The sequence below is a fragment of the Carya illinoinensis genome, chromosome 1, assembly GCF_018687715.1.
Source record: "Carya illinoinensis cultivar Pawnee chromosome 1, C.illinoinensisPawnee_v1, whole genome shotgun sequence".
Classification (NCBI taxonomy): domain Eukaryota; kingdom Viridiplantae; phylum Streptophyta; class Magnoliopsida; order Fagales; family Juglandaceae; genus Carya; species Carya illinoinensis.
The window spans coordinates 16,848,014-16,872,095 of record NC_056752.1 but is presented as its reverse complement, the minus strand read 5'-3'; the positions used below and the strand labels follow the sequence as shown (position 1 = coordinate 16,872,095).

Genomic DNA, 24,082 nt, shown 5'->3' with positions numbered 1-24,082 from the left:
GTGAACCCATGAGATAAGAATAAGTTTCAGATCAAGTTTATGTCATGTTATGTTATGTTCACCTACATGTTATGTTCATATTCACGTTAAGTTTCAAGTTCATGTTCATGTCACGTTATGTTCACGTTTATGTTATGTTCAAGCTCACGTTCATGTTATGATATGTTCATGTTCACGTTATGTTTTAAGTTCACGCTCATGTCATGTTATATTCACATACATGTTATGTTCAAAGTTCACGTTCACGTTATGTTATGTTCATGTTTACATTATGTCTCAAGTTCACATTTACGTCATGTTATGCTCAGGTTTATGTTAAATTCAAGTTCATGTTTATGTTATGTATGTTCATGTTCATGCTATGGTTCAAGCCCATGTTATATTATAAGTTCAAGTTCATGTCATGTCAAGTCAAGTTCAGTTCACGTTTTAGTTCAGGTTATGTCAGTTATGTCATGTTATATGTTAAGTTATGCTATGCTTACTTACGACTTTAATTAAGCATTCATATTTTTACTGCCATGCATGCATCATTAACCTGTGTGGGAGTTTCCTGTTAACTTACTGAGATTCAAATCTTAGCGTGGTAGTCTCAACTACCATTCCCCTCGAATGGTAGGCGATGTGTTAGGACCAGAGTAGGGAGTGGGCATTGGTAGACTGAAGGAGGTTGACTAGACGCTGCAGACACGACGCGGAGCTTACAGCTTCCATAGTTAGCTTTTGGATAGTATTCTGGCCTTGTTAGTCAAGTTACACGAGTTACTAGATGAACTTACTCAATAGTGTATTTTGGTAATGTAAATATGAAGTCTGGCCTCCCATGTTTTTGAGATTACAGTCTTCTGAGACACGTATTGAAATCGTGAATGTTTATTTTTGTTAAGTATGCTTGGATTACGATTTAACTATTTGGGATATTAGAAGTTTGGTGCATAGTATTGCTAAAAAAAAAAATTACCCGCTGCGAATATTGCATAATGCTAGATACATGTTAGGAACATTGCATCTTATATGTCATGAACGGGGGCATGTAACCTTGTGTTGCATGTCCTGACGCTTCGGATGTCTGTCCGATTCCAAACGGAATCTGGGGGTGTCACATGCTATCCAATCTTGTGAGAGAGGGAGAGAGCCATACCGTAACTATGGTGCCCCATTCCTCAGTATACAGCCTAAAGAGGAATCGTGGTACTAGGAATGCTAACCAGTTCCCAACATCCCAAAAATAGATTAATGAAAAATAGGTGTGGTTTCTCACGAGAAGTGTACGTGTAGGAAAAAGTAGAATAAGTCGCAGTGGAATAAGTAAGGGGTTAGTAAAAAACCTAGCACTAATTGTATTAGAGGTCTAGATAAGTAAAAGTTTAACCATTAATAAAAATAATAGGAAAATATTTTAGCACAAAGGGAATACACAAAAGTAAACTCACAAACTGATGTGGCTTGATATGGTACATCAGATTGTAAAGTTACTTTTCTTATAAAGTAGATCGAATGAATTTCATAAAGCCACATCAGTTTGTGGGTTTACTTTGTGTAATTCTTTCTGTCTGTAGCAGTTCTCAAAATAAGATCCACATATCACTGTTACTTCCAAAATAATATTATGGAGTACCAATTGTTCATCAATTACATCCAAGTACAATAAACAGAACATTGTTTGTCACCTGACTAAAATGTACATCTTAATATATACAAACAATTACTAATGGAGACAGGACAATGCCTCTAAGGCCCAGACAAGATCATCCTTCTTCCTCGGGAAACTTCTCTCGACTACGTTTGTATGAAGGTCTACGGTTCCGATGAACAAAACTATAGGTAGTTTAAACATCAATGAAAATACTCCTAATGAGACACAATGTAGATGGATATGTATGCATTGTTACATTTACATAATCTGACACATATATTTATGTATGATGATAAATCACACTACGGCAGAAACACATGTATTCGTTGTCATGACGAGGAATCACCTTCTAAATACATACAATATATAAGCATGGTGAGCAAATAAGTATATAGGTATTGTAATAGCCCACTAGAAATTTAGTGGATGTATTTTGTGATGACTAGGATTTAGCTAAGCCTTTTAGCTTATTTTATTATAGGTTGGTACATGGTTTTTGGGAAATGCAAGATAATATAACCCAATTAGAAACTTAGGTCTGCTGCACTAGACATCTAAGGCCACAGGCAATGCCACGAGCCCATGCAAGTTTCGGCCTCTATAGAAAAATTAGGGCTTTGAAACCCTAGGGAATTAGGGCACATGCCTAACTCATTTTCTTTGGTGCCACATGTCTTCCATTGAGACCAACACAAGGAACAAATGAATTTGGATGTGAATCGAGGGAAGGGAAGTGAGAGAAATAAAGGTTTGGAGCCCCACACACCTACCTTTGTCATGCATGCAAAGGGACTTGCTTGTAAAAGGGGACTTGCTGACACTTGTCACTAGCAGATGGAGCTTCTAGAAGATAAAAATGATGGACAACTAGGAAAGTGATTCCTAGGGCAAGCCAAGGGACAAGAAGGGCACAACAAACCCTAGAGGGATTCGGTTTCTAGAAAAAGTTGCCATTTGTCATGCATGCAAAGTGAAATATTGAAAAGGGAAGGAGATGGCATTGGGAAAGGGCAAGTTCTTGCAAGAAAGGGGTAGCTTACATGCCTAAGGGTTTCTAGAAGGATTTTGTGAAAAGCACGAGTGAGGTGGACGGCAATAGGGAGAAAGGGAAGAGGCACACAGTTTTGATGCCACTTGGCATCCATGCACAAAGTTTCAGCTTTTCAAGGACTCACATACCTATAAAATGGGAGGAGCTAAAAACCTTGAAGTTTTTGGTCACTTGGAGGAAATTATTGAGACATTCAGTCTTCTTACTTTCTCTCTACTCTCTATCATTTTCTATCCATTCAAACACTACCCACGCCACCATCTATCCACTCAAACATCATCATAAGTGCTTGCCAAGTTAGAGATACCATCTACAAGGAAAGCCATGCAAGGTAAGGAACCAAACACTTTCTTTCCTTAAACCTCACACACTGCCAAGGAATGAAGTTTTGGGTTTCCAAGAGGTTTTCATGAACACATGTTCAAAACATACACATGACCAAGAAAAAAAAAAGGGAAAGGCTCTTGGATTTAAGCAAGAATTTTCACATAAGCAACACGTGCACACATAGCCTCAGGTACTTAGTGTTTTCTTCTCTAATTAATGAAAATCCAAACCTCTTTTACTTAAAGCTTATGAGAATGACTGTCTTGGAGAGGAAGAAGGGCCACAGCCTAAACACTTGTTTGAAACTAGGGGGTTTTTATTTTATAAAAGTTTCGAATCTATGGAAGGGTATTGAAAATTGGAGATCTTCTTGTCTTGAAGAAAAGCCAAGAACACAACACTCACTCACACACTCGAATTAGGGTTTTTAAATGATTGATTCTCATGAGTCTTAAACTAAATTTTTAGCTTGCTTATTGTTGGATTCTGGACTTTTGTAAGTAGACCCTTTAATTACTCTTGAATATTACAAGTATATGATATGTACACTTGTTTGGTTGTTTTCGATTTAAAGATACTTTAACATGTCTTATATTCAGATCTTTGAGTATTTGTTACTATGTTATTTGATTGGTTTGTTGCTATTTGATTATACCATAAAAATGAGTTGTGATGCTACATTTAGTATTCAGATTCACATGCTATAATGCACATACTGATATTGGATGCCATACTGAGCTTATTACAAGTTTTAAGTCCATGAAATGATTGCATATTCACATGTATATTTACATGCATGATTCAGCCATGTGTATGGTTGATGCTTAACCAAGTGCATTAGAAGATTCCAAGTTCATGAAAAGATTGAATATTTGTGCATTACAATTGTTGATATGTTTCGGCTATGCGTTTGAGTGATGCTTTATCAATGTATGCTTGAGGCTCTAAGTGCATAAAATAAATGAATATCCGTGTATATTAGCTTGCATGTTACGGCCATGCATAGTATATGTGGGAGTGTAGTTGTTTTGTTCCTTGTTTGTTGGTTAAATGTCTTTGTTCAATTGAATGGGAACATGGTCGCATGTTCTAAATTTCTTATATTTTCAAGCCGTAATGCGGAATATATATGGTTGCACTTGATCACATGATATATGATTTGCATTAAGTCTGGGCATTCGTGGGTACATGTTTCATGTAAAGTGTAAGGTATCAAAGTCCATGTAACATGCATTGGGTTTGTGAAATTGTTTTAAAAAAAGAAAAGAGTTATTAAAAGTTTTGTCACAACCTCAATTGCTAGGATGGGGAAATGCCCTAGTGGAACACCTTTGTCCACTCGCGGGTGATTAAAATATAGTGGTAGCCCATAGATCAGTGAAGTACACTCGACGGATCTCAAATGGTTCCTAAAAGAGAAAGGATACCAGAGCTGGGTTACACCTAAAACTAGTGGGTGTCATACGGTGTAGATGAAAATGCGAGCTATCATACTATGTATGTTTAAGAATAAGACATAGTCATCTCGGTCAAAGTGGACAGTTGGTTGATGCGGTAACTAGCAGGTAACACATGGTGCATAGGGGAGTTGTGAGGTATCCAATCATACGTTTAAAATTAAGAATAAGGCCTTGAGCTCATCAAGAATTCGAGCTCATATGTATGTTTAAGAACCAAGAGATGAAAAAATTGAAAAGATGTTTTTCTAAAAAGGTCAAAAAGGTCTCTGTTACATGTTATCTTTTGAAAAGTCAAAGTTGCATAAGTAAAGTACATGTCCATGCATTCATTATGGTTTGTTCTCATATGCTTATGATATCTATTGTATGTTACTTGTTTAGTTACTAAGATTTCCTGAAATCTCATTGTAGTAGTTTCCACTACCATTCTTCACCCAGAAAGGTAAAAGTTGTAATAGGAATGCAAGAAGAAGACTATGGGAAAACACAAGAGGCCACCTCTCTAGACACCTAGGGAGACCCTAAAGTGCCGTGAGAGCTCATCGGAGCCATCCATTTTGGATAGGTTGGAAGCCGCCTACCAGTTTATAATTGAAGTGTTGCAGCTCTTGAAAGAGCTAAGGAGAATCTTGAACAAAGATAAGGCCAATTAGGAATGGCCTAGTTAGTTAGCATTTTGACAAGGGATCATGGAGACAATAGATGAAAGGATATGTTTTGATAACTTTTAATGATGGTACCATCTTTTTTTTTTTTAAAAGAGTGGGAAGTCACAAGTCCACGAGTGACCCCCTCCCGAGTTTATTAATAAAGCCCTCACTTATGGTGGAAGAAAAACATAGTAACAAATAAGGCCCATGGGATAAAAAACCCAACAAGACCAAAAACCAAAAAAATCACTAAACAAGCCTATGAAGCATAACATGATAACCAAAAAACATTAAAAAGACTACTGACACCTTAAAAAGGGAAGGCCATAGAAGTCCAAATGGAACATACATCTAAGAATCCGAGTCATGTTACAATTATTAGGGTAAACCAAATCTGCATCTGAGGCACCTTCCTTAGTTAACCAATTTGCCACCTTATTATCTTATCAGAAAACATGCTGAAAATGACAATTAATAATATGAGTCAATCCAACAAGCTCTTCCCAATGATCCTCTAGGTACCAAACACCATAACGCCCTCTAATCCACCAAGAAATAATCACCATCAAATCAATCTCCACTATCACATTTGAAATGTTAAGTGATTTACAAAGCCTCAGTTCTTTAAGGAGCACAAAGATCTCCGCTTTATTGTTAGAGCCGAAACCAATTGGAGAGGCAAAAGCTTGAACTAGCCGACCTAGATTATTGCGAATAACACCACCAATGCCACAAGAGCTCGGGTTACCAAGACTATTGCCATCCGTGTTCAACTTGAACCACCCCGATGGAGGTTTATGCCATTTAAACACTTTGCAATATCTAGCTTTTAGAGCAACCAATTTAATTCGTAGGGCCTCTGGGATCATGCCATCAAGGTGGGACAATTTAGTGTGGTTCTTAACCACATGACAAAGCAAACCAATCCATACATAGATAGATTGAACAACAACTTCATGAGTTTCCAATATGCCCTTCATTCGAGCTAGGCATCTTCTCCTCCAAAGTCTCCAAGTAACAATGATAGGCATAATACCGACTATAAAACCCACCTGGGAGAAAGAGTTAGCACACCTAAACCAAGTCTAGACATTATATTTCCAAGACCTACCAAGAGGAATTCCAAAAAGGTTGCCAAAAAATTACCAGGCTTTTTGAGGAAAATCACCCTCAAAGAGAACATGATTAATATCTTCATAATTGCCTGCAATACAGCAATTACATTTGGAAACAAGAGGAATACCAATACAGTGCAATCTATCATCCACACTCAAGGCCATATGCCAAGCCTTCCAAAAATGAATATACATTTTAAAGGAAGACTTTTATGCCAAATCCAAGAGTGCCAATCAAGAGATGAACCTCTGATTCTAATACAATACCATGCAGATTTGGTAGAGAACATACTTGTCTCCATCTGTGTCCAGACCAGTACATCTTTACCTGAATTATGCTCAAATAAAGAGACTAAAATATCATCAACATTTTCCTAGCCAACTAGGGTCTCAAGAAGATCCACATTCCAACTATCTAACAACCGACACTCTTTAACTTTCAACAAAGGTGGGCCAACTAATGGGAAATCATTAATCAAAGGGCCATTAGCCCTCCATTTATCATACCAGAAAAAAAATCTCATTCTCTAATCTTTCATTTAGAATTATTCAACAACGAAGTGATACATTTAGCAACCATTTTTCAAAATCTCGACCCTTTAGCAACATCTATTAGGAACGAAGGTTTCGATCTCAAATATTTAGCTTTGAAAAAATTTGCCCATAGAGAATTACCTTGTAGATGGTTCCAAGCAAATCTCATATGTAAGGCTCTCTGAGTATCCTAGAGATTCTGCAACCCAAGTCCCCCTTCATCCATAGGACTGCAAATATGTTTTCAAGCCACCCATTTCTCTCTATCTCTCCCTTTGGAATTAACCCAAAAGAAAGATCTCATCATCTTGTGGATCTTATTGATAGTAGCTTGAGGAACCTGTAAAACAGCAAAAAGGTAACGGGCCATGCTAGATAGAACATGCCATAACAGAGCCAATTTCCCTCTGGTAGATAGAAGCCGCATGTTCCAACCACTAATTTTTTTGCCTCATTAATGATGGTCCCATGTTTTTAGGAGTTTGTTTGAAAACAACAATGTTTTTGGAAGATTCTATGAAATCTAATTATTTGGGATAATTGTGCTTTGGTACCATGATATTCCTCTTTACCACCCGACCTATGTAGTAAAAGAATTTTTTTGCTGTGATGTAATGCATACTGCTAGATCAATATGTGCATTGCATCTTATATGTCATGTATGAGGGGTATATAACCATGTGTTATATGTCCTGACGCTTCAGTTACCATCCAATCCTAAACAGGGGCTGGGGGCATCACAAATTTCTTTAGACCTTAGGAATTTTGTGAAACCCTAGAAAAATTTCATGAATCAAGCAACTGCTTAAGTTTTAGTCTATCAGTATAGTTGGTTTCCTACTCGCTATGGTAACAAAGGTGCCTTCTTATTTATTTGAGGCACTTCGGAGTATGAGTTTGAGAAATGAATTGCACCATTAGTCTGAAATGGTTATTTAGGATTTTAGGGTGCAACGTTACGTTTCATGTTTCCCGAGTGAATAATACTCAGGAATGTCTTTTGATTTAATCGAGATCTTAGGACTCAAATTTTGTGAAACTAAATGCACCACTAATCTTGTATGATTATTTAGAACCTTATGGTGCAATATTAATTATAGGAATTTTTGGGTGAATAGTAATACCTGGGATGTGGCACCTGATTCAGACGATTATCAAATCGCTATATGGATTGTCCAAAACAGCCTTAACAAGTATTTGTTGGATACTTGGCAAGATCCTAGCCACACTTGGTGATTAGTGTAGGGCACTTGGCACAAGGAGAAACCATGAGATGTAAATGTAAGGGAATAGAAGGCAAATCAAGCCATATGATCATGCCACCTAAGCCAAACACTATTTCATCCAACCAAACACTTTGTGGCTAACTAAAAGAGGGTTTCAACCCTAGTGATACCCCAAAATCCATGGAGGAAACCGAAGTTCTAAATGGTGTCCCAAATACTAAATGACCAGGTTTTGTTTAAGTGATTAATTTAATTCCTTTATACCTTGATAATTTCATTGTGCCTAGAAAAATCAGATTTGGGCTTGATCCGACCAAAACCCTAAACCAAAACTCCATTTATGCCTTAAGTTGAGGCCCATTCGGCAATCCTATTGCTAACATGTCAGCCCTAAGAGTGCATGTATTGGAGGCCAAAAAGCCAGCCAAATTTGCCCACCCCTCTCGACTATAGTAGCTTGATACTATGGGTTAAGTAGGCCTTGGTTTTGCTCACTGTTTTAGGCTATAAACCCCCCCCCCCCCCCCCAATCAAGATGTTATTTAGCCCATCATGTCAGCCCTTTCTCACTATAAAGGAAGTCCCATGCATTTCCTTCACCCTTTGGTCATTTTTCATTCACTTTTTTGGAGAGAACTGAGGTGATAATTTTCTTAGAAGTTTTTTCATTGCATTTTCCAGCTCTTTTTAAGAATATTCTCATGAGACTTCCTTCATATGTTTTTCCTATTTGAGTCTAGTCTTCATTGCTATATTTTGAGTAATTATTTGTGGAGTATTGATTTGTGAAAATTGAGTTTGAACATTCAAAGGTCATGTTGGGCAACAATTTGGATGATGGTGTGAAATCTTGGTGTTTAGTAGGGATGTAACTGGTCTGGTTCGGTCCGATTTTGGATATGTTTTAGAACCAAACTGGTATATATCAGTTTTGAGATTCAAATCATCGATACCGCACTGTTTACATCCCTAAACCGGTACCTCCAGTCTTACGGGTTTCAGTCTGGTTTTTCTGGTATATTATATAGTATATATAATATAGTATATTATAGTATATAATAATATAGTGATAATATATTGTAGCATATTATAATATATATTATAATTGTATTATAGACTATAGTGATATGTTATAATATATAATATAGTGATATATTATAGTATATTATAATATATAGTGATATAGTATTAGCATAACTATTAATACAATAGACAAACTCTTGAGACTTTGGCCTCTCTCTGAAAAACCCTAGCGCCTCTCTCTAAAATCTCTCTAATCCTTCCCAACTCAGAGCCGCTTGATCGGTGGGGGGGGGGGGGTGGGAGCTTCGTCTCCCGCTCCCCTTCCTTTTTATTTGTTTTGTAGTTTTTTTTCCTTTTTCCTCCTTAGTTTTTTCAGGCCAATAAGGGAGGCTTGCCGCCCCGGACTATCCAGCCGCCGACCATCATCGCGCGCCCCTCCAGGAGTTTGGTCAGCCACCGATCTACAAGCTCACCAAACATGATGCCAAATGGAGTGGGGCGTTACCCCCACGCGCGGGACGAAACTTCGGTTTTCTGCGGCGTGTGGCCACCACGCGCCACCAAGGGGCCACCTGCAGACGAGTTTCTCAGCTTTTTTGGTTTCTTAGGCTTCAATAGTTCAGTTTCTGTGCGGTGGTTTTTCCTCCCAGAGTTAGCGTTTGTTTTCTATTTTTCCATTTGCCGGCTGTTTTGTTTTATGTTTTTCCATTTGTCGGTTGTTTGTGTTCTGTTTTTCCTTTTTCGACGTCCAGCTTTTCTGCTATGGCACGGTTTCTGCTGCTGTGGGTTGGTGTTGCCGGTGTGTGTGTGTTATTTTCCTCCAATTATGGAGTTTCTTTTTGTGTCTTGCACGGTTGGTTTTGAGCTCTGTGTCGCCGTTGCTAGTTGTGCTTAGCATGGCCTGTAGCCGTGGTTTATCTAGTTTGGTTATTCTGTTTGTCGTTCATGTGAAGTCCACAGTGTGGTGTTGAGCGGTCACTATCTAAGGCAAAGAGCTGAGAGCGGCGGGCGATGTTATGGCCGGTAGTCGTACGGCCAGCCTTCGTTATGGAGGATGCTGTGGTCCGTACGCAAGCTGGGTACTCGTGCTGTTTGTGTTCGTAATGCCAATTGCCTGTGGAGGGTATGCCGTCGGAGTTTATGCCGTGCTTGTGGTTTGGTTGTTTTTGTTGGTTGTTTTGTTTTGTGGTTTTGTCTGTTTATTTAGTTTTAGTGTAGGTATATGCTATTGGACTGTTTGTTCATAGTAGTTGTCTCCCATATTCCACCTCCTGGAGGTTGGAGGGGTCATCCCGTCTCTGGTCGTTACAGAGCATTTACTCTCTCTTATGAGAGTCTTAGAAGTTAAGACAATGTCCGTCACTTGTGTGCGGGGAAGCTCCTGAGCAGATGCGTTAGTTGACTTATAGTCTGGTTCTCCTGTATTGATAAGTCACAGTTGTAACTTCGTTTATGAATGAATGCAATGAAGCATATTTCCATAAAAAAAAAAAAAAAAAAAAACAATAGACTATAGTAATATAGGATCTTAAAATTTAATATTATATCAATTAGTAATTTATCATATAATACAAAATTATTTTATATATAATTATATATTATATATAAAAATTATATATAATATAAAAAATCATATAAAAATATTTTATACACTATAAAAATTAAAAATATATATATTAACCGGTTCGGTCCAGTGTTAGAAAAAGGAAAATCGAAACCGGACTGATTTTGTCTGGTTTTAAGAAAATGAATCTGGTACAGGACTGAACCAAACCCGATACCATAGCAAAACCACTAGTCTAGTCTAGTTTATCGGTTGTTTTTTCACCCCTAGTGTTTAGATCAAGTTTTTATTAAAGTTAGGGGTAGATATTGATAGGATAAAATGTAACACATTTTTATACATGTTATGCATTCATACAAAGCATGTTAGCATTTTTATTAAAGAGTTATATACATTTCTTCGAAGTTGAAACTGGAACACACTAAACAGTTTCTGATTTGTGGTTGTGATATTTGTTGGTTCTAGAAACCTAGTCCAGTGTCTATGAAATTCATATATGCAGTTCTAAAGGCTTTCATTTGTGTTAAGAGTTTTTTTTTTTTTTCTTGGAAGAAACTTGGTTGAAATCTTTGTTGAAAGCATGTTTTACATGCAAACTTTTAATTGGAACTCAAGCTTGAAGCTTTTGGGTTGATAAGATTCTTGCCATGTGATGCTAGGTTTGAAGCTATAAACAAGTTATAACTTGAATGTTAAGTATATGATCATATTTCTTGTAGTTTTACTGCATGAAAATCAAGGAACTAATATTTTATTCCAAAATCAAAAGTTTGTGATACTCAATTTTGATGTTTTAGTGTAAACCGATTGTGCTATGTATTGTTTTATGATTAAGGTTTTAATGTTAAACTTGTTAGGAGAGTTATTTATGGAATTTTGGAGTCCTTGAATTGTTTGGAAGATGTTAGACCTAAAACCTCCAGAGATAGTTCTATTTGCCTTGGAACTTGATGTTTTTGGCGTTGTGTTTCTATAATGAGTTGGATTGTTATAGTTTTTATATGTTGATGTTTTAGCATACTTTTAAAAACTAGGATGTGATTTTTGTATGTTACAAAAATTGGTCTAAGCATGTTGGATGGAGGTGAGGTCTGGATGTAACAAAAACCTTGTTTTTGGCTTATATATGGTTTGGCCAGGCATGGTTTGTATAGTTGTTTTTTCATTTAAATTATTTTGATTGCACATTTGATTTAGGACAAAATTTACATGAGAAATATAAATTTGGCAGGACTTACAGTTAAAATGCAAAATCCTTATTTCAGGGGCAAAATTATAATTTCACATATGTAGTGGAGTAACTTTACAATTTAGCCCCAAGTTAGTGAGTCTCTCTCTTTTTTTTTTTTTTTTTTTTCCTTTTTTTTTTTTGAGCTTTAGTGAGATATTCTAGCTTTAGAAAAATATCACATTTTAGTTCACGTCTGTTTACATGTGTTACGCAACAATCGTTTTATGTTAGCCTCTAACTTATTCCTGATGTATTTTCATATGTACAGTGGTAAGCCCATAAATGTCATTCTTGTCACTTATGATTATTATAAATGTTCTATTATGTCATGCAATGTCAGTTATTTCAAGTACATGCTTATATGTTACATGGCATGTTATGCCATGTAATTTGTTACACGTTCATTGTTACACATCATGACATGTCTCATGCATAGATTATGTCATGAAAAATAATACCATGTAAGTAGAGTCTTATTTTTATCTTGAAATATTATCCTAGCAAAATCCATTGTCCATGCTAGCATGTTTAAATTAGTGTGGAATTCCCTAAGTTGACAAAGTAGCGTCAGTAGACTCCAAATGGGACCTAAGTAATTGGTTGACAGAGTGAAGTCAGGTACCCAATGATAGTGGTAAAAACCTCATGTTTATCAAATTTTAATTAGTTTAGTTATCATGATGTACTTACAGCTTGCACAGATGCCTGTGATGTGATGCGGTACTGGTAGGAGCACAAGGCTCAAGGGTACTTGTGTCGCATCTACATATTCATGTTGAATCAACCACGTATATGTTGAACAAGATTCCAAGGTCATTTTCAGCTATTGTTAATGTTCAATTCATGTCAGTTGAATTAACCATGTATATGTTGAACAAAATACCAAGTTCATGTTCAATTCAGGTCAATGTTTCAATTCATGTCATGCTATTTGCCAAATCATGTCACATTTACTGTCATGTATGCATCTGTAGACTGCTAGTAAGTTGGTACTATCATGCATTCATCGAAAAATGCATCAACACATTGGAAGTGAAATCACTACATACTTTTCCCACTGCTCATAAAAATCAACCAATTCACAACTTCCCTTATAATGAAAGAATAGTAGTTAAAAAAATCTGAAATCCTTATAGCTTCTTAAGTTGTTATGAAAATCTCTGTTAGCTCACTTGTTGCAACTTCTAGTAGTGCCTCTCTAGTGCTCATGACCATGACATTACGAGCAATCTTATGGTCTGGAAGCTTGAACAACAATAACTGTTGATAAACAATCCCATCTATACCTTCAAATTCTCAGGTTGTTTTGAAACACAGCCCCAGCCCACAGGAAGGCCTAAAGATTTAGAAAGAAAAAAAAGTAGCCCATCCTTATCAAAATGATGTCGTTTTGGACACCAGGAAAATCAAAACCCTAATTTCTTTCCCCCTCCCCATCTCTCTCTCTCTCTCTCTCTCTCTCTCTCTCTCTCTCTCTCTCTCTCTCTCTCTCTCTCCGTGTCACCCCATCACACTCTCTCTCCTCTATCCTTTTCTCTCTGTTTCATTGCTATTCTAGCAACTGCCACTGCCATTCTCCTAGATGTCTTGCCACTTCACATCACCAGAAAGCTTTCTCTCTCATCCCTCAAGTGCTCCCTCCATCCGTTTGATTTCTCCCTCTCGTGCACTCTCTTTCTCTCCTCTTTGTCTCACTCTCTGATTCTCTCTATTAGGGCTTCACTCCATAGCCCACACCACCTGTGAGACCCCCAGTCCCCCCACTTGAGATTTAGCAGTGATTGAAGTATCGAGACATGCAACACTGGGTTACATGTCCTGTACATGGTGATTAACACACAATGCACCTAACATGCATTCTAGTAATATGACATAATTGCAGTAGAATAAATCACTTCATATAATGTTGTACCAGAATAAATTAATAAATCAACTTCATTCATAACTTTAAATCACACCTTACTTATTCAAAATTTATCGAGTAAGGCATAAACCGAATTGTACATCATGGTAACGGAGTATCGAACACCTTGATACATCTCAACATAACAACTGTTGTCTTCAGAAGCCTTGAACTAAAATGGAAATCATTTAAGCTTCTTTTGAAGTTCTGATACTAAATATTTGTAATCTCCAAGTAAATCATAACTTTAAATCACATCTTACTTATTCAAAATTTATCAAGTAAGGCATAAACCGAATTGTACATCATAGTAACGAAGTATTGAACACCTTGATACACCTTAACATAACAATTGTTGTCTTCAAAAGCCTTGAACTAAAACGGAAATCATTTAAACTTCTTTCGAAGTTTTGATATTGAATATTTGCAATCTTCAATTAAATCATGACTAGCTCCATTCTCTTCTCCGGGTCGGGGTCATCCTTAGCCTTGATCATTATCCTCACTAGCTACTTCCAGGCTGTTGAAAGTTCCACCATTACGGGGAGGGGGGAGAGGGGAATTGTAGTTAGCACTACCACAGTGAGTTTCTATGAAATATCAGTAAGTTATGCCACAAACATACACAAAGATAACATAAGAATGTATAAGGTAAATATAAACATGAATGCATGAGGATGAATATGCAATTTTGTCAAAACACATTTTTTTTTCTTCCATCCAAGCTCCTTTTCCAAAAACACTGAACTTGGAACAAGGTAACAATGTGCCTTTTCTTTTTCAATCACTTATACACTTATTTCGTATAACAATATATGGACACATCACGAATACCCCTATGAACCATAGGGCTCGTTGGTAGTTACCGCATCACATTACCTGTCCTTTGACCAGGTGTGAGTACGCCATATACAGAGATGCTCAAGCAGATCAAAATGCCTTCACCACAAGCACCACAAATTGACTTCTTTCTTCTAGAAAATACTTCTATTAGAACAATAACAAAACCCTCTAACATCTATTAAGAAAATATGTAGAGGAATATTACTCACCAAGTTGAAAACCTTGAAGACGAGGCTCGGTTTGCACTACTCTAACCAACAACTCTTAGTTCTCACTATTCATGTGCGTATGGGTGACATTGTACAAAAAAGAAAGACAAGAAAATTATGAAAATGGAGACCCTTTGACTATTGCTTTCAAGTCCCTCTTTCACTTGATTTTTCCTCAACTCCCTATACCAAAAGGATGCCCTAAAGCCCCTTCAAGTATCTGATCAATAATGATTAGGATGATTGGATAGAGAAAATGATCATCATTGGAGGAGAGGGGCGGCACACCTAGATATATCATGTGAAACACCAAGCTGAAAGAGTGTTCTTGAAAAGAATCATTTTGCCAAGTGGAGATGGTCCTTAGAAATACGAACTCCTTTTCATCTTCTGCATAATTGCTCTCCTTGGAAACGCAAGAACACCTTGCATGTGTGCCAAGTTTCACTTGTTGAAACCCCTCAATGTCTTCTTTATGATTATTCTCATTGGAAACCTAATAGTCTAACATGCATATGACACCAAGTGGCATGCACTGCCATTACCGAAAATTCTCTCCTATTCCATCATTGCTTCCTTGAAAATGTAAGAAACATCCATTCATGGGTGCCATGTGGCACCTTTTCTTGGTTAGCCAGACCTTCCATGCTTCCCATCATCAAATCCTTCTTGAAAACTCAAGGGACACACATGCATGGTTGCCAATTGGCACCTTCTTATTGTGGCCAAGTATCTCCATCCCCATTGGGCCAATCTTGAGATCCTCTTTCTTTATTATTGCTTAGATTCTTATTTTTGATATCCCTCATGATTACAAAACTTTGGAAAACTAAGAGACACTTGAGCCATCTGTGCATGAGTACTAAGTGGCGTCTTTAGGGCATGGATGGTGTCATGACGTGTAAAGGGGGTGTGCCATCTATTTGCCTCTACTCCTTCCCTTTAATCAAACCTCACTTCATCTTATATTAATTATTAGGCTAGGCGAAACCCTAATATGGTGGGTTTTCTTGTGCCACAAGTGGGCCCCCTTCCATCAACCTCATCATTGCTTTATTGACACTATGGGATATGTGGCATGAATGCCAAGTGTCTCCTTACAATTGGATTAATGGGCTTGGTCGGCCATTGATTCCAAAAGGTAGGGTAATAAGCCTCTAAGCAAAAAAGTTTCAAACTATATGGGCACTAGGGCTATTAATCCAATATTTACTTAGGCCAGAAAGAGACCTAACATGAACTCCTAGCCCTAGCTGTAATTGGGATGTCACGCCACCGCGCAACCTCCCTTTTCTCTCTCTCACTTTTTCCGGCACCCAAGCCCACACCACCATTGCTCCTCTATGAGCTACAACACTACCCATCGGAAGCCCCCGCACCCAAACCTCATGGCTAGCCTCTACATGTCTACTGCCAAAAACCACCACACATGCATGGCCTCAAGCCAAGGCAAGAAGAGAATCAGCCCTAGCTACACCTGCCCACAACCACGGCAACCTCTACCTCCACCCCCACCCACCTATTGCCACTACCATATGAACTGTGAAGCTCAACCCTTTTTCCCCGTCCCTTCACACGCGACTAAACCACCAGACAACAACCACCATGTGCCACTCATCACTAAAACCCAAAGCTGAAACCTTAGCTTTAATCGCCATCCCCACCATGCTCCTCCCTGTTCGATGCTGCTATGATGGGCTCTCCATCTTTTGGCTCCACTCCTGTGCTCTCTATCTCACTCCCATGCTCCCTGGCTCACTGTCTAGCAACACACACACACACACACACACTATTTCTCTTTCTACACAAGAAACCACATAACCACCCTCAAGACCATCGCCTAACCCACTGTCGAGAATGACCATAGCCAACAACAATGTTCAAGATGTCTCTATCATCAAAAATTCCTACCTACTCAAACCAACCTTTAAAATAACTACCATTGGAAAACTTTGAAAATGTGAATCGTGCAATCTAGTTGTGAATATGTGTGGTGGCCAAGGGCCCCATGGAGCGTTGCAATTGAAGTATAGTTTATATAAATATATATATATATATATATATATAGGAAAACTTCATTAAGAACTAAGAATTACAAAGAATTCATGTCCACCCAAACAACTTGGGAGATAGGCATAGGAGTAACTGCCTCCCACATAGCTACATCATCTACTTGCCAAGCATAAAGGGCCAAGCCATGCACAGCCTCACTACCAAGTTTATGGACATGTTGGACGTTACAAACATTAAACATCCTCATTAAGCCTTGTGTTTCCTGTACCAGATGATGTAAAATTGAGAAGGATGCTTTTTTTTCTTCTTTGAGTGCCTTTATCATCATCAAGCAATCACTCTCTAGGATAATATGATAAATTCCATGTTTGAACTGCAGACCTCTGAACATTGCCAAGAGTTCCACTGCTTCAAGTTCTACAACATCTTGTTCTGCTTTACTGACAGCTAGAAGCACCTCCCCTTTGTAGTCTCTTAGTACTGCCCACACCCCTGCCCTCTGTTGGTTAGAAAACATGACTCCATCAACATTGAGTTTGAGAAAACTAGGAGGGAGGGGGTTGCCAACTGCATTGAGTCTTCAGCTTAGATTTGGAATAAGTCAACTGATCTTGAGAATATTTCTGTATAGACAAAGCATGAGCTACAATTTGCTTAGGACTAAGGTTGATCTTGTCATTCATCATCTTGTTTCTCCTAAACCAGAAGCCTCAAGCCAGTAAAATGAATAGACTCAAATCTTCCACTAATCCTTTTCCTTTAAGCTCCAGTGCAACATCTACGAGACACCTTTGGTCCTCATTATTCAGCATAGTAGGCAAATACTTTCTCCATGTATCTTGGACAGAAGGGTAGTATAACAAGGCATGTGAGAGACTCTCATGATCCTTGTTACAAAAATAGCATATCAGATCTACATTGACATGTTTCTACACTAAGTTTACTTGAGTAGACTTGGAACATAATTAAAACCTTGATCTCACCTAGAGTGCCTTCCTTCCTCTCATGAGAAAGGGTAACGTTCCAGAGTGCCTTTGACGTTTCAAAGGCTTAGGTCTCACTTGTAAGAGCTGAGTTTCTTGTGTTTACTAGTTTCCTAGTCTACAATGGACGTAACAGAGGACTTAGCAAAACATTGGGAGAAGCTGTAGCTGTCAAAAGAAGAAAGCTCATGTTTTCATGTTAAGCAGGAAAACCCCCAAGGTTTCAAATGACTTGGAAAACAATGCATTGTGGGGAAGGCAATGGTGGACAAGAGCGTTAATAGTGAAGCATTTCGAGTCACCATGTCCTAGGTATGGAGGCTGGAGTGTTGGGTCAGGTTTAAAGAGTTTGGGGACCAGAGCTTCTTGATAGAATTCCAAAAAATGGTGGACAAGGAGAAAGTCCTCGGTGGACGACCTTGGTTCTTTGATAGGAGCATGTTAGCTATTCAAGAGGTTGATGAAACTCAGTCCATTAATACACTACAATTTCGCTATGAACCATTTTGGGTCCAGCTTCATAACCTTCCTCTAGTCACTATGACAGAGACCTTTGGTGAGGATTTTGCCTCTTCAATAAGGCCTGTGATCAGAGTTGAAGCAGGAGCAGATGGACATGCATGGGGAAGATGTCTTCGAGTAAGGGTGGTGGTGGATCTTCATAAACCACTGATGCGAGGCAAATGGCTCATGGTCGATGGAAAAAAACACTGGATCTCTTTTAAATATGAATGACTACAGAATTTATGTTTCCAATGTGGTATACTGTCGCACAAAGGAAGAACTTGCATGAGGTCACGTACTGGTCAACAAAGTGATGACTACAATCTCTAGCAGTTTGGGTCTTGGTTACAAGCTCAACCCATGAACACAAACATTTTTTATGGCTGTAAGTACGGTAGTTCACCAAGGAAAAACCACCACCACAGTGGGCAGCAAGGTGAGAAGGAAGGTGGGGACAGGGCAAAACCTAGTACAAGCAGCAGCACTAGCCAACAGACTATGTCAGCAGACCTGCAGTAGAAAGGAGTAGAGGTAAACCTGGAAACATCAACTTGTGACTGCCATGGTAGGTTGGCAACAGAGGAAACCTCAAAAGTCAGCAAAAGGACAGACTTTATCCTCTAGGACCACAAAAGAACTCAGAATGGAAGTCAACAACAGGGAGCCAGTGAAGAAACAACTCAAAATAAGTCAATCTCAGTCGAAGATGAACCAGAGCCTAAAAGCCAACTGGGTATTTACACTAAAATGGACCTTGACTTTGAACAAGAACATTTGGTCCTTAATGAAAAACTTAAAAGTATGGTCACAATTCAAGGGAGTCCAGATGGAGTGAAAAGAGGGGAAGGGGGGGACCACTGAGTAGTAATATGGGCCTTAGTCTAAAGTCAGACACAAACAAAGGAAGGAAGTGCCATGTGACTGTGACGGATCCTAGTAAGCAATCGGGCAAGAACCATGAAGAACCACATGCTAGGAAATGGAAGAGGCAACCTAGAGTAAAGAAACCAAAGAGTGTAGAAAATGAAAGGGGAGCCCTGGTTGATATCTCTAATTACTTCCTACGAACTGGGATCAAGAGGGGGAGATGTGAAAAAACCAACAATGAGGTTCATGAACAAAAGAGAATAAGGAAGCAGGACGACACTAATGAGAACATTATTTCTAAGGCAGAGGCTGATTTCCAGCCCTACCAAACCTAATGAGAACCTTAGCTTGGAACTGCCAAGGGCTTGGGAACCCTCGGACAATTAGATCCCTTAACCTCCTTGTTAAGGACAAGTGCCCAACCATGATATTTCTCATGGAAACTAAATGTACTAAAGTAAGAATTGAAGAGATGTGTAATAAATTGAATTTTGATGGATGTTTAGTTGTGGATAGTAGAGGGAGTAGAGGGAGTAGTGGGGATTTAGCCTTACTTTGGAAGACAAGGGACAATGTAACAATCCACAATTATTTGAGATGGCATATCAGTGCATATGTAGTTACTGGTACTGAGCAACCATGGCTCTTCACGGGTTTCTATGGTAACCCAAAAACTTCTAAAAGGCACCTGAGTTGGGAGTTTCTCAAGTCCCTCAAACCTGTTAACAAAACACCTTGGCTCTGCTGTGGGGATTTTAATGAAATTTTCTATCAAGCTGAGAAGATGGAAGGGGCCCCTCGCCCCTACAAACAAATGGAATCATTCAGAAACACCCTTGAATGGTGCTCTTTCAACTCCATCCTGACAAAAGGCCCCATGTTTACTTGGGCAAATAACAGAATGAAACCTTTCTTTACTAAGGAAAGGTTGGATAGAGCTCTTGCTAACCCAAATTGGATGGAAAGTTTTAATGAGTCATGCTGCCATGTACTCCCAACTTTGAAGTCAGATCACTCCCCCTACTCATTTCTATGGGATGAGCCTCCTCTACGGATGCAAAGAACTCCTGCACCTTATTTCATGAATGGGCGAGAGGCCTCGGGGTAGCTTGAAAGCAGCAAACTATGGAGCCGCATCATCCATAGTCACCTTTCCTTTCCCTTTCTTCTCGCCAACCATGCGCCCTCCCTTTCGACCATTGAGAGCAACCAAGGCCTCATGCTAAGTGCTTTAGATATGAAGCAGCTTGGTCCTTAAAAAAGGAGTGTGAAATAACTATCAAAGAGGCCTGGTGCAAACCAACATATAGGGAGTCTACTGCTGAGACCATGAGAAGTAGGCTGAAGAATTGTGCAACTGGTTTAAGGAACTGGATGCAAAAGTCAACAAGAGAGCTCCAAAAGAAATTAGACAGAAACTTAAAAGACTAGGAGAGCTTCAAGAAGCAGATAGAGGGGACCAATTGGAAACTGTCAGAAAACTACAAAGTGAAATTGATCAAAATTTAGCTGAAGAGGACTTGAAATGGAAACAAAGAGCCAAGCAACATTGGCTACAAAAAGGAGACAGGAATACAACCTTCTACCACTTGCATGCCTCTTACAGAAGGAAAATTAATAAGATATCACAGATCATGGACCACAGGAACCCGATGATTTCAGACAAAGATCGGATTAGAGCAGTTTTCACAAGTTATTTTTTAGAACTCTTTACCACTTCCACCCCCTCAGGCATAGAAGCATGTATAAGGGACATGCCCAAAAGAGTCACAACCACTATGAATGCTTTGCTCCTCCAGGAATTCACAGAAGATGAAGTTAAGTGTGTTGTCTTCCAAATGAAAGGGATGGGATCCCTAGGCCCTGATGGTTTCCCAGCCTTGTTCTACCAATCCAATTGGGACATCACAAGAAAGGAAGTGTCAAATTATGTGCTCAATATCCTTAACAATGCAGGTTCCTTAGATGGGGTGAATGACACCTCCATATCCTTGATCCCAAAGGTCGAAAATCCCACCAAAGTCTCTGATTATAGGCATATAAGTCTATGCAATGTAATTTACAAAGTCGTAGCAAAAGTTTTATCAAATAGACTCAAACTCATACTGCCTGACATTATTTCTGTGAACCAAAGTGCTTTTGTTCCAGGTAGGGCCATAACAGATACATCTTGGTGGCATACGAGACCCTCCATTCCATGTCCACAAGAATGCAAGGCAAGTAAGCTTACATGGCTTTAAAACTCGACATGAGCAAAGCCTATGATCAAGTGGAGTGGGATTTTCTATCTGCAGTGATGTGCAAAATGGGATTTGATAGCAGATGGATTGCCCTGGTGATGAACTGTATCAATTTTGTCTCCTACTCCATCCTGCTCAATGGTGAAGCCTAGGCCACTTTCAAGCCAACCCGAGGCCTAAGGCAGGGGAACCCCATATCCCCCTACCTATTTATCATCTGTGTAGAGGCCCTCTCAAATCTCTTATCTCAGGCTGAATTCAATGGCAGGATATCAAGTGTACCAGTGGAAAGAGGATCTGTTAAAGTAAACCACATGTTCTTTACTGATGATAGTATGATATTTTGCAAAGCAAACGCACTAGAATGGAGAAGATTGATGAGCATACTGACTGTATATGAGCAAGCTTCAGGATAGCTACTAAACAAAGAGAAGTTTGCCATCTACTTTAGCAGAAACACACAAAATGAATGTAGAGCCAATATCATTCGAATTGTAGGTGTTACTCCCATAGCATCATTTGAGAAATACTTAGGTTTACCTGCCATGGTGGGAAGAACAAAGGTGGCATGTTTCCATGGACTGATTGATAGAGTGTGGTCAAAGATTAATAACTAGAAGACAAACAAACTGTCAGCAGCTGGCAAGGAGGGGCTACTCAAATCTGTGCTGCAGGCCATTTCCACATACACAATGGGAATTTTTCTTCTTCCCAAGTCCATCACCAACAGGCTAGACCGGGTTCTAAGGAAATTTTGGTGGAGCTACAGTGAGGATCAAACCAAGATATAATAGGTAAAGTGGAGTCGAATCAACAAAGCTAAAGATCAAGGAGGTTTAGGCTTCAGAAATTTTGACAGCTTCAATATAACTCTCCTAGCTAAAAATGGTTGGAAAATGCTGCAATGCCCAACATCACTCCCTGCCCACCAATCTCAAATAGAAATATTTCCCACATGGCTCCATACTAGATGCAAAAGTAGGTGCACGACCTTCACTGGCTTGGAGAAGCCTACATGCTGGACTTGAATTACTCAAAGAAGGCTTGCAATGGAGGATAGGAGATGGCTCACAGGTAAAGATTTAGGAGGATAGATGGCTCCCTAGACCTCACTTCCTTGCCCCAAGGCAAGGACCTGATCTCTCAACCCAAAGGAGGGTAGTAGCTGACTTAATTGTCCCCTCACTCAGTAAATGGGATGATAAAAGCCTCCTCGACATGTTCACTCACCAAGAGGTAGAACTTATAAAAACTGTCCCAATCAGTCTGGGAAATAGAGGAGATTGATTGATTTGGGGTGGCACTCAAAATGGCATATTCTGTGTGAAGAGTGGCTATCATCTTCATAGAGAACTTCAATCCAACCATGTACTTGGCCCCTCCACTACTAATGACCATACTGATTTATGGAAAGGGATATGGAACCTGCAAGTCCCAAATGGAGTTAAAATGTTCCTCTGAAGGCCAAGCAATGAAGCTCTACCAACATTCTCCAATTTACTTAGGAGAAAAATCATGGAGGATAGCAGCTGCCCAATATGTGGCCTTGCAGCAGCAACATCAGATCATGTCCTATGGAATTGCAGTGCAGCCCGAGATGTCTGGAGCCAAGCAAGCAGACCAATCCAAAAACTCTCTCTAGAAGCCAAGTCCTTAAAAGAAATTTGGCAGCAAATAATGGGAAAGCTACCAAAAATAATGATGGAGCAAGCAGGCTCAATTATGAGACTAATATGGACAAGAAGGAACAAGGTTGTGCATGGGAAGGAATTCAGGCATCCAAACTCCATCATTCATATGGCCCAAGATGATCTTAAATGCTTCAAATTAGCAAGACAAAATAATTCAAATGGCCAGGGTGCAGAGTTCTCTGGAAGAAATCAAAGATGGACTACACCACCTGAGGGACTCTACAAACTGAATTGGAATGCTGCAATAAACCAATCCCTGGGTCTAATCGGCATTGGGGCTATTCTCAGGGACTGTAATGGCCAAGTACTTGGTACTATCCGAGCAAGAAGAAATCTAAACGTCTCCCCATTCACTGCTGAAGCTTATGCAATGATGATGGCAGTGCTCTTCTGTAAAGAGGCTGGTTTCCACTCTATCATTTTCGAAGGAGACTCACTCCAAGTGGTGGAGAGAATGCAAAAGATAGTTATTGATTGGAGCCAAGGAGGATTCATCATCAAAGATACAAAACAGGTCTTACAAGAAATTGTTTCTTGGAGTTTTTGTCACAGAAAGAGGGATTCAAACATGGCAGCCCACATGCTAGCCAAGGATGCCCTTCTAACTGAATGTGATCTCTATGAATTAGAGAAAATACCATCTTGTATTAGACATGTCGCTCAATTAGATATTTGTAACAGCATGCTTTAGTCAATGAAAGTTTCCTGATTTCAAAAATAAAATAAAAATTACTTGAGTAGGCAGACAGTTCTTTAGGCCCTATATGCTAAAATCTTCACCTTGTGAGGGATTTTCATCTTCCACAACTCCTTCCATAGAGGGAGCAGCTAATTACGATGAGAGCTTTCAACATTAGTCTCCATAACCTTTTTTATCATCAGCTTGTGAGCACTCTTCACACTAGATTTTCCATCCTTCTCTTTTTTTCATATTCTTCTATCTTCACCAACTTGATAGATTATAAACTTCAAAATATCTGAACCTATATTTGGATTGAATAGAGCTCTAACC

At 39.0% G+C, this 24,082-nt stretch overlaps 1 protein-coding gene across 1 annotated transcript; it reads left to right on the top strand.

Moving 5' to 3' along the window:
• Nucleotides 1–22,894: 22,894 nt before the first annotated feature.
• On the top strand, nt 22,895–23,761 carry LOC122312724. Its single transcript, XM_043127410.1, has one exon. The coding sequence runs from the start codon at nt 22,895–22,897 to the stop codon at nt 23,759–23,761; it is 867 nt and encodes a 288-aa protein (XP_042983344.1).
• Nucleotides 23,762–24,082: the final 321 nt, after the last annotated feature.

Coding starts and splice junctions, on each gene's coding strand:
- LOC122312724 (XM_043127410.1), top strand. CDS start 22,895: ATGGAGGATAGCAGCTGCCCAATATGTGGCCTTGCAGCAGCAACATCA.